The sequence below is a fragment of the Salmo salar genome, chromosome 28, assembly GCF_965601325.2.
Source record: "Salmo salar chromosome 28, fSalSal1, whole genome shotgun sequence".
Lineage (NCBI taxonomy): Eukaryota > Metazoa > Chordata > Actinopteri > Salmoniformes > Salmonidae > Salmo > Salmo salar.
Window position 1 is genome coordinate 14,833,758 of NC_138318.1, and position 17,125 is coordinate 14,850,882.

The window sequence follows — 17,125 nt, forward strand, 5'->3', positions numbered from 1 at the left end:
AAATCCACCTCAACCCCCCCCCTTTAATCTCCCCCCCCCCCAGTCCTCCCACTCTCTCCGACACGTCTTAATGCCTCTCGACCCCTGACCCTCTACCAACTCAACCCATCCCCCTCCCCCATACCACCTCACAATATGTCTCAATGTCTCCTACCTATGACCCCAAACCCCTTTACAGTCCTTCAAACCTACAACATCAACCCCTCTCCCCTCCCCTGCCACCCCTCAATATCTCCACTCGAACACCCCTTCATCTCCAGTCTGGGTCCAACCTGCAGCTCCTTGTTCCTCCTATGCAGGCTGATGTTTAGGGCCTCTTCTGCCTCCAGCTTGGTACTGGTGCTGGTTATCTCCACATCTCTCCTTGAGAAAGAGAGAGAGAATATATCAACATCATCATACCTTTTCCACAGTAAACTGCCCTGTGAGGGGACGTGTTCAGCAGAGAGAATGAGCGGCAGACTTCGTTTGATCCTAGTGGTGCAACAAGGTGACTCACTCATTTGATTGGCGTTCACAAGTGAGAATAATATTGTGCAACAAGGATGAATGACTTCAAGAACCCCTCATCCTTTGAAAATGAACATGTTTTTGTGAGAAAGAGAGGTGTGTGTGAGTAAAAGAGAAGGAGGGAAGGAAAGGGGGGAAATGAATGAATGACATCTGACGTCAAGGCCCAGTTCTGTTTTGGGAATGAAAATGTTATTGCATTTGTGTCCTGTATGTCACAGCTGGTTCTACTCTCCAGGTAAAGGTCAGAGAACACCTTCCTCCATTCAGCCTCATATTACTGAGAGGCACATACCAACAAGTTGGGACATTACTGAAACCCTGGCCCGAGGCCCCGAGCCCTTAAAATCTAGATAACGGTCCTCTGCACTACTGTTATCATGTTATAACCTCCACCAGGCATCTGTTTTGCTGCAAGCCAGAGACATGCAATCCAAATGTCTGCAAGCACCAAACCAAATACTGTTTCTGGACTGTTTTTTTCATTTCTTGGATGTTGAACAGATATCATAGGGCTGATATAGTATGCAGATGCAATTCCTTAGCAAAGACATCAGTTGACAACACCTGGACTGTCGGTCTGCCAATTTCCCTTGTTTTGGTTGAGGATAAGATGGGTATTTCAACAGACTATTCACCCAGTCCCAACTCTATTGGATCTATGAAAAAACTAAGCCACTTTGCATTATATTTCTCTCTATAAATATCTCATATCTCTGTAACTCATTGTCTATAAGTTCTTATTGAACTCCTCAACTGTTCTTTTTTCAATGGTTTGCCATTGTCTATAACATGGACGTCACTAGGCCTATTTTAGCCCCCCTAAAATATTCATTAGCCCCTACTAAATAAATCAATATATCAGTCAATATATTTTCTTTGTGATTCCTTTTTTTCGTCAACCATCGCATCTTAAACTTATTACAGGGTGGGCACTAGGACCTGGGGGAAGCTGCTGATGCAGAGAATGCTGCACACGCTAGTGACTGTTAGGCCTACTTGTAGCTAAAATTTTGGTTAACGTTACCTACTTCTGTGGCTTGAGACTGCTAGCTAACAGTAAACGGACAGGAAAAGGCTCTGACAGGACGGATTCATGTAGATAGGCTATGATGTGAATTTGTGGTAAGTTAGAACAGAGAGAGTATTCACTACTATAAACTTTGGTCATAATCAAAGCTTTGTTAACCAATATGTTGTTATGTGAGGCTGCCTGTAAGTTACAGTGTAACAGACGTTGCGAGCTAGCTAACGGTAACGTTAACTTATGTTGAATTTAAAAGACACCGTTATGTGGCGATGATATCTAATTAACGTTTTATTCAATGTAGTTTTGCTATCTGTGTCAGGCTATAAATGAGACAGATGACGTAACGTCATGCACATATCTTTTCATACTCATTTCTTTCATTCAGTAGGCCATTGCAAAACAATTATCAGTAGGTCATGTGTAGAAAAGGCGACATAGTGTTAATCGCAATGTCATTGTATTATCCTCAATTTCTCAACTGTAGGCTAGCTAACGACTAATGTTAGCTGGATATATGGAAAGTCTTCAAGAGAGGCAGTGCCATCAGCTATGCCGAAGGCCAATCCGGTGAGAAATTAAGATTTTAGCAGTTCAAACAAACAAATTAAACTTAAACTGATTAATCACCTATTAAGCCTTGAGTTATTGTAAATATGAGTTTAATAACAATACACGTCAAAACACAGCAGACAAGAATGAGGGAAAGAAGCTGGAGGCTGAGGGAGCATGTCGAAGGTTAGTGATTAAAAAAAGAGAGTAGATGTTTAAGCTTTCAGGTAAATTTATGGAGCATATGACAGCATATTTCTTACTTTTGTTAGGAATAAATGATTTTCATTATATCTTAACCTGTTGGGGATAATCGATTTAATCTGGTTACTACTCCTGCCCAGTAACTAGAATATGCATATAATTATTGGCTTTGGATAGAAAACACCCTAAAGTTTCTAAAACTGTTTGAATGGTGTCTGTGAGTATAACAGAACTCATATGGCAGGCAAAAACCTGAGAAGATTCCTTACAGGAAGTGGCCTGTCTGACCATTCCTTGAGCTTCTTGACTCTGTTTATTGAAGACTGAGGATCTTTGCTGTAACGTGACACTTCCTACGGCTCCCATAGGCTCTCAGAAGGCGGGAAAAAGCTGAATGATGTAATTCCAGCCCCAGGCTTTTGGCAAGTGCTCTATCAGAGGACAATGGGCTGAGACGCGTTCACGAGTCGACCCCATGTTTTTATTTTCTATCGTCTTTGAACCTAAACACAGATTCCCGGTCGGAATATTATCGCTTCTTTACGTGACAAATGGCATAAAAATTGATTTTAAACAGCGGTTGACATGCTTCGAAGTACGGTAATGGAATATTTCAAAACAATTTGTCACGAAATGCGTCGTGCGCGTAACCCTTATTTACCCTTTCGGATAGTGTCTTGAACGCATGAACAAAACGCCGCTATTTGGAAATAACTATGGATTATTTGGGACCAAACCAAAATGTGTTATTGAAGTAGAAGTCCTGGGAGTGCATTCTGACGAAGAACACCAAAGGTAATAACATTTTTCTTATAGTAAATCTGACTTTAGTGAGTGCTAAACTTGCTGGGTGTCTAAATAGCTAGCCCTGTGATGCCGGGCTATCTACTTAGAATATTGCAAAATGTGCTTTCACCGAAAAGCTATTTTAAAATCGGACATATCGAGTCCATAGAGGAGTTCTGTATCTATAATTCTTAAAATAATTGTTATGCTTTTTGTGAACGTTTATCGTGAGTAATTTAGTAAATGTTTAGTAAATTCACCGGAAGTTTGCGGGGGGTATGCTAGTTCTGAACGTCACATGCTAATGTAAAAAGCTGGTTTTTGATATACATATGAACTTGATTGAACAAAACATGCATGTATTGTATAACATAATGTCCTAGGTGTGTCATCTGATGAAGATCATCAAAGGTTAGTGCTGCATTTAGCTGTGGTTTGGGTTTATGTGACATTATATGCTAGCTTGAAAAATGGGTGTCTGATTATTTCTGGCTGGGTACTCTGCTGACATAATCTAATGTTTTGCTTTCGTTGTAAAGCCTTTTTGAAATCGGACAGTGTGGTTAGATTAACGAGAGTCTTGTCTTTAAAATGGTGTAAAATAGTCATATGTTTGAGAAATTGAAGTAATAGCATTTCTGAGGTATTTGAATAACGCGCCACGGGATTCCACTGGCTGTTACGTAGGTGGGACGAAATCGTCCCTCTGGCCCTAGAGAAGTTAACCACCACAAGTTCAAAGAAGCTCAGTCCAAACTTGGAATAGCATCAGCTGAACTTGTACAGCTCTCAAACACTCGCTGGGCATGCAAGCTGCGGTCCAAAAATGCAGTCCTGGACACTTTAACTGCTATTTTTGATTGTCTATCTGCCATTGGATCCCCCATGGCTGTTGGTCTGAGAGCAAAGCTTCATAAGTTCTCCACCGTGTATTTGCTACAGATATTTCAGTCCCTTCTTTCTATAACTGAGTGACTACACAAGTTCCTTCAGAAAGAGACTGTAGACCTAGCAGAAGCTTGTTTCGGCAAACAAGCTGTATGTGACACACTGAGAGACAAACGCACAGATGCATTTGCCACAGAACTTTATAACAGAACCAAAGCACTCTGTGAAATTCACAATATTCCAGAGGCAGATGCAGCATGAAAGCGCAAACAAAGGAAAATGGGAGATTTATTGGGTTTAGGCACAGAATTTTCATGTTTCCAAACAATGAAAATATAGTTGTTGCTCCCCTGCTTGGACAGGATGGTTTGTGAGCTTGACCAGCGATTCTCTACTGTAGATGCAGGTCTGCTCAAAGGCATACAGGCATGCAGCCCCAACTCAAAAAGCTTCCTAGATACATCATGCTTAACTGAGTTTGCCAAGCACTACGGTATTGATGTTAAAACAGAAGAGATGTTAGTGGCCAGAAACTTTTTTGTCCAGAAAAGAGAGGCTGGATGTCCTCCCAAAGATATGCTTGCTGTGCATAACCTTGCCCTCGCTTCATACTCGTCGCCAAACCCACTGGCTACAGGTTATCTACAAGTCTCTGCTAGGTAAACCCCCGCCTTATCTCAGCTCACTGGTCACCATAGCAGCATCCCACTCGTAGCACGCACTCCAGCAGGTATATCTCACTGGTCACCCCCAAAGCCAATTCCTCCTTTGGCTGCATTTCCTTCCAGTTCTCTGCTGCCAGTGACTGGAACGAACTGCAAAAATCTCTGAAGCTGGAGACTCATATCTCCCTCAATAGCTTTAAGCACCAGCTGTCAGAGCAGCTCACAGATCACTGCACCTGTACATAGCCCATCTGTAAACAGCCTATCTATCTACCTACCTCATCCCCATACTGTATTTATTTATTTATCTTGCTCCTTTGCACCCCAGTATCTCTGCTTGCACATTCATCTTCTGCACATCTACCATTTCAGTGTTTAATTGCTATATTGTAATTACTTTCCCACCATGGCCTATTTATTGCCTTAACTTACATCATTTGCACTCACTGTATATAGACTTTTTGTTTTCTTTTGTTCTACTGTATTTTTGACTATGTTTTGTTTATTCCATGTGTAACTCTGTTGTTGTATGTGTCGAATTCCTACGCTTTACCTTGGCCAGGTCTCAGTTGCAAATGAGAACTTGTTCTCAACTAGCCTACCTGGTTAAATAAAGGTGAAATAAAAATAAAATAAATAAATAAATAACCTACTGGATGATGATATGTTTCCTTCTCTGAAGGAAATCATTCAGGTTGCCCTCACAATTCCTGTGAGCAGCTGCTCCTGTGAAAGGTCCTTATGATTGTCATGTGTTTGTTTGATGGGGTGCTGTCCTCAGATAATAGCATGGTTTGCTTTCACCGTAAAGTATTTTTGAAATCTGACACGGTGGCTAGATTAACAAGAAGTTAAGCTTTAATTTAGTGTATTGCACTTGTGAATGTATGAAAGTTAAATATAAAAAAATAAAAAAATGAATTTCGCGCTCTACCATTTCACCGGATGTGGTCGAAACATTCTGCTAGCGAAACCCCTAGCCGTAAAAGGTTAACTGATTGCCTATAACTGGCTTATTGCACTTATAACTGGTGTATGAAGCGTGTATATAATCTACTTCTTCATGAGTTCCTCCAGGCTGCTCCTCATCCTCTCCATCTCAGTGAGGCTCTCCAGAGTGGACCTGCTGTCTCCCTCCAGCTTCCTCCTGCCTTTCTCCAGCTCCCCACGCTGACGCCGCTCCTGCTCTAACAGGTACTCCAACTGAGTGAGAGTGAGAGAATAACAACATAAGCTTTAAAGATTCTGGGCTTCAATGGAGGGGCCAGCATAACCGTTCATCAGCATCCGAAAAAACATCGTAGAAGTATAACGTTCTTTGATCATATGTTACAATGATACTGTACCAATACCATAAAGCTAGACACTACTGAAGTCAAATTTGGCGTATCTCCCCCAAATACACTTACATCTTCCGCCTGCACCTGTAGCTTTGCCCTCTCCTTGGTCAGGAGGTTCACCTTCTCCTCCTCGCTCTGTAGGTCCTCAATGGCTTGCTGCAATAAGGGATGAAACAAAACGTCTGAGTCTGGCCCACAGATGTAGCTTAAATCATTAATCCCCTATTGGGATCGTGTGCATCTGTCAGCCATATTGGATCTGAGGAGCCATGATGAGTTCATTTGGGTTGTTCAAGGGAATGCCAAGAGTGAGTCCTCTCTCTCCAACATCGATAACAGAAGACTGACACAAACTCATTGGGGTGACATGATGTATGTAACTCTACCATAACTTCTGACCCTGTGACTGTATCCCTCATAACATTTTAGGAGCTTTGAGCCATTTCCATTCCCATTTCTCACACTACTTGAATTGCTAAACTGTAACTTCCAGACATCTTCCATCACGCTGGACATATATAATAAGCAGTCAATGTACTGTAGGATAATGGCTCAGATTCTAAATTACTTTAACATATTATATAGGATATCAAGCTGCTACTGTTGGTTAGAGCATCTGGTATGCATTACTGTACTGGGGTTACTATAGCTGCAAGTATAGGGCATGATGGATGGAAGGAGAGAAACAAAGAGAGAGGGAGAAAGAGAGGGCGAGAGAGAGAAAATCCACACAAGACACACACGCACACACATGCACATGCATACATGCTCTTTATAGTGAGAGTGATATGCATTTCTGCAAACCCTCTCATAATCTCCCTTCCTGTTAGACCCAGGGTCGACCTTTCACATTTCACCCTGACCTCACTTTATGACCCCTGGGGACAGTGTGTTCTCACGATGGGCTGAGCTCCACCAGGTGTTAATACTGGGTGAGGAGAGGTCAGTGTGTTCTCACCTGGCTGAGCTCCACCAGGTGTTAGTACTGGGTGAGGAGAGGTCAGTGTTCTCACCTGGCTGAGCTCCACCAGGTGTTAGTACTGGGTGAGGTGGGGAGAGGTCAGTGAGTTCTCACCTGGCTGAGCTCCACCAGGTGTTAGTACTGGGTGAGGTGAGGAGAGGTCAGTGTGTTCTCACCTGGCTGAGCTCCACCAGGTGTTAGTACTGGGTGAGGTGAGGAGAGGTCAGTGAGTTCTCACCTGGCTGAGCTCCACCAGGTGTTAGTACTGGGTGAGGTGAGGAGAGGTCAGTGAGTTCTCACCTGGCTGAGCTCCACCAGGTGTTCTTTCTCCTTCTGAAGCTTTTGGACAGCTTCCTCTCTCTGGGACAGCTCCTCTGACAGCTTCCTGACTGAGCCGTCTGAAGACTGGAGGATGAGGGGGAGAGAAAGAGGAAATTAAAATCATCTGATACCATAAAACATATCCCATTGTATTTGTTACTTATCTTCCCCAGACATGTTGCTAAATAGAGAAAAATAATAAACCTTCAAAAATATCAAACGAGTATAAATCTGTCTGTACAAAGAATACCACAGTGCATGTTTTAATCTGGAAGTAATTTGACCCTTAGGCAATGTGTTTTCTACTGATACAATAACCATGATGATGGTTTGGGAAAACAGTTGCATTAGTCCATGGCTTTGCAGCCAAACCATAAAACAATTATCCCTTCGATGACCAAACAGATTCCATTACTCTCAATCTGTTCTTCATGAACATCAAAGTGGAACATGCATGTAGCATTCTGGTCCCACTTTGGCCATCAGGTTCTAATGAACCAGGGGAACAGTTTGGGACTGTCAGGACTTTGAAATACAGATAAATAAATCAGAAGGAATGGAGGAGAGGAGAGGGAAATGATTTAGTTTAGAGGAAAGTGGTTATGCCTCATTATAAACAGGGTAGTTTGGATGCTGATTGGCTAAAAGCCGTGGTATATCAGACAATATAGCACACCCCCTTGGGCCTTATTGCTTAATTATGTATACCTTTTTTATGACGTTGCAAGTGTAGCACATATTCTATGACAAATACCATAGAAATGATAAAACTGTACAATAAAAATGTTGTGCAACTCAATCCCAATAGCCTGCATTCCTTGTAACTTATTTCATTTTACTTTGATAAAAAACACCCATATCTATAGTACTACAACTGTTATGACAACAAGACCGACTACTTACTAGGTGTGAAAGCACAGTGCCAATAGCTCCACCATGCAGGTCTAGTCTTGTAGATCCCAGTGTACTGCATCCATATTGAAACAACCTTGTTTTCTACTGTACATGTCAGGAAACCCACATGAGCTAACAAAAGATTCACATAGTTCAAGGATTTGACACCATTATTCTTTGTTTCTCAAAAACCCCTCTCATGCCAAATACACTCTGAGTACCATATTAATTGCCTAGGTAAAACGGACTAATTTGACAAAGTCTAAGTCAAAGGAATTCAACTCTCTCCATCATAGACAACCAATGCTGTGAGTACAGTACATTCTATGAAACATTCCTGAGTAAAGATACCATCTAAATCCTTCCATAAACCTCAATGAAATAGCTAAAGCTCGGAGGGGTTTGTAACAGTATATGTTAACACCCCCTCTATTTACCTCTGTCTGTACATGTAGTAGTCACACTAGTTTAGCATTTAGATATATACAATATAGTCACTCTCCAGGGACTATTAAAGTGATAGAAAGGAGGACAGTAAAAGCATGAAATTCAATACTGAAAGCCAGAGGAAAACATCAGAGAGGTAAAAGTAGAACTAGAAGCATGTCAGTATAGCGCAGACCTGTTCAGGAGTCCCAAATCAAGGACGTTCTCTTGTTTTAAATAATATCTCTCTCCGCTCCGGTTAAGTGCATTCAGTGCTAAGCCATAGAGAATGCTTAAGGAGTCGGTTGTAGCCTACCTGTTTGTCTCTCTCGGTGGCAGTCAGAGCACTCTCCAGTTCCTCCAGGTCTCGTCTGAGGCTGCTGTTCTCTGCCTCCAGCCTCTCTCTGTGGTGGGCCAGCTGGGTCGAGCACGCCTCCTCCTCCTCCAGGCGCTCAGATAGGCCAGACAGCTGCAGCTCCAGCCCACACCGGGCCTTCTCCAGCTGGGCACAACGGTGATCTGACGCCTGGGCACACTCCTGCTCCTGAAGAGGTGGAGAAGAAGACAGGGATGAAGCACAGAGGGTCAGGAGGTGAGTAAGGGAGGAGGAGATGGAGCATGAACAGGAGGAGAAAGGCCTCAGGGTTGAGGGGTGAAAGAGTGAGACAATGTAAAAGTGGTGGAATGTAAAGGCGAAGAAGAGACGTGACAGAGAGAGGGCAGTAGGGTAAATAATTTAGTTTACATAGAGAGACAATCATATCCCAGACACACAGATGTAAAACCAGCAGAATGCCTTGCATCAAGAGTACTCCAAGTAGTGAGACACTTATCCTCTCTTTCCCAACCTTCTCTCCAATATACAGTGGGGGAAAAATCCTCTCAGTGACGCGTCGAGAGAAAGAAAAACACTGACTTGATAAGCCAGTTTTACAATAACACAAATCCTTTATCAACAGCTGTCCCAAACAGGACAGATTTGAAAGTCTGTCTTATTTGGTGCCTGGTTGATGAGTGTGTCAGCTATTTTCTAATGCACCAGTCATCATGGTCAAGGCATTTGGAATGAGGCTGAACTGCATACCCAAATATGTGTCCTTTTGCAAATGTATCATTGACCACATGTTCCATCTGAATATATTTATATAAATGTGTTTGTGCTGTGCTCTTTCTTCATAATCTCTACTTTATCTACCCAGCTAGTGAGTTAAGTCAAATTATTTCATTTTCTCAACATTATCAGATAATGTGAAGATACTGTAAAAAAAAGGTTAACAGTACAGACATACATGTAAACACATCAATGCCCTCTCTCACACACACACACACACACACACACACACACACACACACAGACACACACAGACACACAGACACACACACACACCCTCCATCCCAACACACCAGTATACCCACAATAGTCAGTCTCTGTTCCAATGCAGTACTAAAGCTATCCCAGTCCAGTTCCTCTGGTTCAGGATCCACCTGCAGCCCATTGGTCTCTTCCGAGTCAGAGAGGGAGTGGCCACGTCCCTGGCCCCGCTCCACAGACATCACCTTAACCCGACGCCTGTCAATCAACCTGTCAATTGACCTGTCAACACTCTCTACCTACCGCACCTTAACAGTAACCTAACACCCTTACACAGTCCCTGTACTGCACCTGTATCAACTGCACCTCCTTAATAGGCCAGGTAGACTTATAGGTTGAAAATAAAGTTCCATGTAACACCTCTACCCTCTGCTTTTCTCTCCCTGTGATTGGTTAGCGGAGGTTCAGGAGGGTTCACTGTAGAAGAGAAGGTACTAATTCACGGTTTGGTCACCACGGTAACTCCACTCAGCACGCTGCGAACAGTCAGTCTCCTTTCTCTCTCCCCATAGCCCACTGTTTGATTTAGCGCTGCACACCTGCAGCGGTATGCCCTTAATCTCTCTTTCTCTCTCTCACTCTCTCTCTCTCACTTTCTTTCTTTCTTTTTTTTCTCTCTCTCTCTCTACTATTTGTTCGGTTGCTTTCTCTTTTTTCCTGCTCAATCAAATACTTTTCTCCTCTTTAATTTCAGTCTGTTGGTACTTGCTACTGTAATCCACACATTCCTCCTCTGCTCTCCTCAATTGTTTCTTCACTTACAGTCCCACAAAGTAGAAAACAGAAGCCCACTTCTCTGTGTCCAGTCCTCCACTACTGTACTGCTCTCACGCCGCAACAACAGCCTCTCCTCCTTTCCTCCCCCTCTTCTCCTTCGCTCCCTTCACCTCACCCCTCCTGAAACAGGTGTCTCTCTCTCCCTAGTGGCAGAGGATCCAAAGGATTCCCGGAGGGACTGTAGGAAGGTGTAGGATGGCAGGTCATGTGAATGGCTCTAAGTTATCCTCTTCAGTCCCTTGGTAACACAACCCGTACACTATCAAAGCAGTCAACTAAACAACACAAAGACACGAAAACAAGGGCAGTGTCGCAAATATGACGTTTTTCTCTCTCTTCTCTCTCTCTGTTAAAATTAACAGCATAAAGACCTTATGTGCCCACCACGCCCACATAGTTTCAACAATGCCAGGGCATTCATCTAGACAGGGACACAAAGGCCATATTGTGCCTTAGGTTCAAGTGCAGCGGATTTTCTTGAATGAACCAGCAGTCGAAGCATAGAGACTAGGCTAGACGAAGCATACCGACTGGGCACAGACGTCAATTCAACGTCTATTCCACGCTGGTTCAGCGTAACTTCATTGAAATTACATGAAAACAACGTTGATTCAACCGGTGTGTCCCCAGTGGGTAGTCTATCTGTAATGCTGTACGGAAGATAACATCAGTGGTTTTACATCAGTGCTTCATTAAGTAGTTAGTATTGAGGGTTATCGTAAAACAAACTAACCAGGTGAAACTGAAAGCATTCTTGTTGTGGTTTTGAATTAACGTCCCTTCTGAACTGGAACAGAAGCTTTTAAAGTAGAAGCTGATGCTTGACCACCACCTGAGCACGAGTTATGTAGACGTCTTGTGACAGACCAAGACAAACACAGTTTACTGCATTGATAATTTTTTAACAAAGTGTTTTTTGAAGGTTACTATGAAAGAATCGTGTGGCACCAAAACCAAACCTCATAAATAACCCTTCTGAATTTCTCAAAAACTAAAGCCTGCAGTGAATCTTAAAAACTTGACCACTGACTGAGCATAAACAATGTGAGGGAGGGCAAGTATGCTACAAATGCCTCATCCAACCATGGCAAGCTTCCATCCATCTGCAGAAAAAACACCGAAACAAAACATGTTCTCAAAAGATTGCTGAATTTTCAACGTTATGTTAAGAGTTCTGCTGTGGACAGAACAGAGGAACCCGTTCATGTCTGCATAAAATCCTGCAGTAACACCCACATGAACTACACAGACCAGAGACACACAGCATGCCCAGACAGTGTTCAAGCACCACTCACATCCAACGCTAACACTGATCTTTTGTAGCAGATAACATGGGTGCCAAGTATGGATATGCATTCAGATGGATTTGGGTTGAAGGAATCTGAGTGATTCTCTTCTATCAGAGGAAGACACGTTTGTGTCATCAATGACTGTCATCAATGCTATTCCGTTTCACACCATGGTTCCGTAGTTAGTTGTTAAAAAAGTTGTAGTACAGTTTCTATGAACTGAAGCCAATGTAATATTATGTTGCACTCTGTATTTCATTCAACTTTTGGTTGGAGTGATAGTCTTATCTTCCATATAGGCAAGGCTATAAGGCTAAGCTACAGTAAGGAACTCACAGGTGCAGAAGTATACTAAGGACACAGAAGCCATTATGAAGGCTTTCTGGAAAGCCCCTATGGATGTGGAAGATTATGAAGGTAAGGTTTATGTCCCTAGACAGGATAATATCCAGCTACTTCAAACAGCTTCCTTGCCAAACTGCATCCTTCTTCCCCCTCCAGAGAGAGAGCGAGAGAGAGAAGACTAGAGAGATCTATGTCTATTAGATTACAGGAAAATCGGAATCTAACCACATTAGATAGTGAGCGGCTGCTGCCTTCCAGGGTTTCTATGGCAGAATAGAGAGTTGAAATTGAAGAGGTGGAAAGTTCAACAAACAGCCTCTGGTTGTTTTCACAATCAAACGCTGCTGACGTGAAATGGGATTATTAAAAAAATATAAGAAAGCATATCCAAACACTCACATATCTGATCCCTTGGGCACCACCTTGGCTGGATACCTCTAAGAAAACCCTGTCTTACTCACTTATCTTTCTCCCTTTTTCAACCTCTCTTCTGCCTTTCTCTCGCCCTACCTCACTTCCACTCTCCACACAGCAGAAACCAGTCCAGACCCTCTTTACCCTCTTCATCACTCTCCTTCTCCACCCCCCCCCCCCCCCCCCCCCCCACACACATTTGCAGTCCTTTCCTTGGGCCCCAGTACCTCTAAAACCATCCCAGACCCTCTGTACCCTCTCCTTCACACACACACACACACACACACACACACACACACACACACACACACACACACACACACACACACACACACACACACACACACACACACACACGTACAGTACATCTAAACCAGTCCAGACAGTCCGGAGACTACCGTTACTAGGGCATCTGGATAGCTCTGGAAAACTACTCCACATTTATTTACCATTAGCCGTAATTGAAGGGTAAACCGAGCACTTTTCTCTGTTTATGTATCTTTGTCCTGACAAAGCTTGAAACGCTACCATTTCATTAGGCTAACTTTTACTGGGGGAGCTAAATTAGATTTTTTTTTACAGGGATGTCTATAGGCAACAATTTATGGGAACATTAGAGTTGCAACAGAAACACTGTGTTAACCAATGAGAAAGATAATGCATGATGTAAAAATAACACACACACTAAGAAGAAGGAATACATAATTTCCTGATGACAGAGAAAGCTGGGAGGTGGTGTCCCTCTGAGCCCCCTAGAACTCCGACCAGCTCCGACATCAGAAAACGACGGGATAATGAAGAAAGGGAAGTGCTCGTTAAGCAGGAGAAGTCAGAGCTTTTAAAGGGAAATCCAAAATAACCTACGTGTGAACGGTCAGCCATGAGGCAAAAGTTACGACTTCAAGATTCCAAATTACACTTCAATATGTCAAATTCAGACAGTGATAAAAATGTGTGTGAAGAGAGCTGCAGTGGTACTTTTTAACTCCACGATGTGTTCCATTGGAGCAGGCTGAAGGGCGGCCTGACGGGTCTGCTAAGGAAATCAGCACCAGTAATGGCCAAATCCCCTGGGCTGGATTGGAGCTTTCTTTGAAACCACTGGCAATACCACCAAAATACACTCTCTCCCTCTCTCTCTTTTCCACTCACACTAAATCATTTGCCCTGGTGTGTGTTGTCTTTTCTACAACTTCTCTAGCCTGGTCCCAGATCAGTATGTGCTTTAGCCAACATCTCTAACTGCTGTTATAATGACAGATCTGTACTGATCTGGGACTAGGCTACTACTTCTCTTCAAGTCAGAACCATAACAGCCACGGTAGCCTAATAAGTGTGATGCTTAGTAAATGCCAAACTGTTTGTCTGCTGCCTTCTTGACATAGATCTCTCTTGATGAACAGCTTTTTAATCTCATCTGGATCACCTGGATGAATAACTCAAAAAGTGACAACTTATCCTATCGTTCTGCCACCCTTGTTTTCAATGGAAGGGAGCATGTCTTTCAAAGAGTTCTCCTAGCAGTTAACCAATCAATCACTGTACTGCCTGAGGCCACAGAGCTGTATAATGCCTGTTATTGGCTCTGAGAGAATCACAATAAAAACACACAACATCTCTATCTTCTCTCTACAGTGAAACAATGTGCTGGAATGAAAACTGACGCCGAGAGAAAGAATCATTAAAACAAGCTGGTACTGACTGCCTCTTTCTTTCTCCCTCTTTCCATCTTTCCCCCTCTCTCTTTCTTTACTTCTTTCTCTCTTTCGCTCTCTCTCTCTCTCTTTCTCTCTCTCTCCCCTTCTCCAGAGACATATCATTATCTAGTGAGTATTATTCGCTGGCGGTTGAAGTAATAACTACGTTCAGAATCCCTTATCATGCACAAATTTGCCCTTGCAGACACATCCCATCCATGCCATTTGTCACATGACAAAGCTCAATGGAAACCAGATCGACTAACAACACAATGAACGACTGACAATGTCATAAAAAGTTGTGTCAACAACACACGGCTAAGAGAGAGAAACAGAGGGAAGGAGAGAGAGAAACAGATGGACAGAGATACAGACAGAGAGAGAAAGAGAGGGAGAAAGGACAACAGACAGAGAATTGGGTGAAGGTAAGGGGGAAAACAGACGTTTAGATAATGGAGACTTACAGCTCTGTATTTAGCGGCCACCTCATTCTTGTCCTTGCCGAGTTGTGCGTTTTGCTCCTCCAGCTCTTGGACCCTGGCTAGCAGACGGTCGCTCTGCTCTATAGCCCTCCTCAGCTCCTCTCTCTCCCTCATCCCTGCCTCCTGGGTCTGAGTCTGAGCTTGAGTACACTGCTGCAGCGACAGAGACCCAACCTGCAGCAATACACACACACACAGAGACAACGCTCCTTTAGCTGGCTCACACTGCTGTCTGGAGTCTGGACTGCTCCCCCATCCTGCCACACACACACACACACACACACACACACACACACACACACACACACACACACACACACACACACACACACACACACACACACACACACACACACACACACACACACCTCTCTCTCCAGATGGGGCCTTCTCCTGGCCCACTCTCTTTAAAACAATATAAAATGTCCTCCTGTGGGCTGCGGCTGCTGCTCCCCTGCTGAACCAAAGACCTCTGGACTCAGAAAGGAAAGCAAATACCTCAATACTGCTGCTGATGCTGTCGTCGCAGTGTCATCTAACAGCTCTGATATTGACAGGTGAGAAAGAGGAGAGAGCTGGGCTTATGGAAACGTACACAGAGCTATAGTGTGTGGAGAGAGATAACATCTGTTCATGTTATCATACTTAACATGTACGTGGAGGAGAATCCATCAGAATAGAGCATAGCGATTCTTAAATCGTAGCTAGGTCAGTCAGACATTTACACGAACACCTGATTCTGTTGTCTGTCAATGAATCAATTGATATCGTCCCAGAGGGAATTTTACTGTAATTCTCTGGAAACCCTTCCAGACCATTCCATATAGTGTCCTATACAATATCTCCAGCTGTTCCTGTCACTGTAGGAGTTTCATCCTCACGTACAGTACAGTGCATTCCAGGAAGTGAGCTGTACCTGGCACGCAAGGGTCAGAGGTTAGAGGTCAGACAGCTGGTGAGCTGCTTAGTGGAGACAGATGGAGATGACAGAATGGTAATGATATCTTTACATGTTTACCAAGTACCAGCCCTTGTCCATGCGTCTCTCTCATCAGCACCATATAGCCTCTGACCGTAACACATGACCTACACCAGTCCATGGGTTTTCTTTAGCTAAACAGTCCTCTATCAAAGGTTGAGCCCCCTGACAAGTTATCACAAACATACAATAACACTCGCAGTGGAATGCAGCCCGCCATGAGAAAATTGGGCCTGCTTCTCTAAATCAAATGTGTTTTCTTTCAAATACTTTAGGTGCACTTGATTGAGCTTGGCAGCTTGCCCAGAACAACAGAGCCAATGGAATTGTCCCAAAAGTGCACATCAGGCCACCTGGCACCCCAGACAATTAAGCTAAATCAAGTTATTGAAAGAAAACAAATAGTATTTTGACCTGCAGGTCTGAGTCCCAGGACCGTTCCAAAGGGATTCGAGGTGAATCAGAGGGAACAACAGAGGTTTAGGAACTCTCAGTCCAGTGTATAGTCAGCTCAAGTGCCCTCTCTGCTAGAGAGTCTTACTGCCAACCAAAATACAGTGGTAGAGAAGGCGTAGTGCGGTCACCAAGTTCGCATTCTCATTCATTTGCACTGCTCAGGGAAGGAAAAATGCCACTCCTGGAGGACGGTAATGCATGCAGGCTTTTGTTCAAGTACAACGCTAATACATCTGATTCAAATAATCTGATATACTGTAAAACTAAAGGCTAGATTGGTTTTTTGAATCAGATGTGCTGGGTGCACACACTGCAGCCCACTGTTTAAAGTGCATAATGGCACAGTGGTCTAAGGCACTGCATCTCAGTGCAAGAGGCATCACTACAGCCCCTGGTTTGAATCTAGGCTGTATCACATCCGGTTGTGATTGGGAGTCCCATAGGGCGGCGCACAATTGGCCCAGCATTGTCCGGGTTTGTCCGGTGTAGGCCGTCATTGTAAATAAGAATTTGTTCTTAACTGACTTGCCTAGTTAAATAAAGGTTAAATAAAAAATGAATGTACTGGTGACTGAACCAACCTAAAACTGTATCTCAAATGCCACCCCAAAAGTAGTGCACTAGGGAATAGGGTGCTACTTGGGATGTACATCATGCCTGATATTGTATTTGTGTGATAAACTAAGCCAGACTATCAATGCCTTCTCGTGCATACTTGATCTCTGGAACAGCACTTCATA

General features: G+C 43.4%; 1 protein-coding gene across 3 annotated transcripts in view; it reads right to left on the reverse strand.

The window, feature by feature from the left end:
• Positions 1 to 17,125, reverse strand: part of LOC106589493 (putative uncharacterized protein MYH16) — a 45,802-nt gene that overhangs the window by 25,372 nt on the left and 3,305 nt on the right. Inside the window, exons 2-7 of one of the 3 annotated variants that reach the window (XM_014179551.3) lie at positions 14,933 to 15,124; positions 8,891 to 9,118; positions 7,234 to 7,338; positions 6,042 to 6,128; positions 5,690 to 5,835; positions 273 to 363 (exon numbers count right to left, since the gene is read on the reverse strand). In XM_014179551.3, the coding sequence (XP_014035026.3) occupies positions 273 to 363; positions 5,690 to 5,835; positions 6,042 to 6,128; positions 7,234 to 7,338; positions 8,891 to 9,118; positions 14,933 to 15,124 (849 nt within the window). Of the gene's footprint in view, positions 1 to 272; positions 364 to 5,689; positions 5,836 to 6,041; positions 6,129 to 7,233; positions 7,339 to 8,890; positions 9,119 to 9,990; positions 10,892 to 14,932; positions 15,125 to 17,125 lie in introns of those variants that run through there. The other 2 variants (XM_014179552.3, XM_014179553.3) reach the window with 2 other exon arrangements.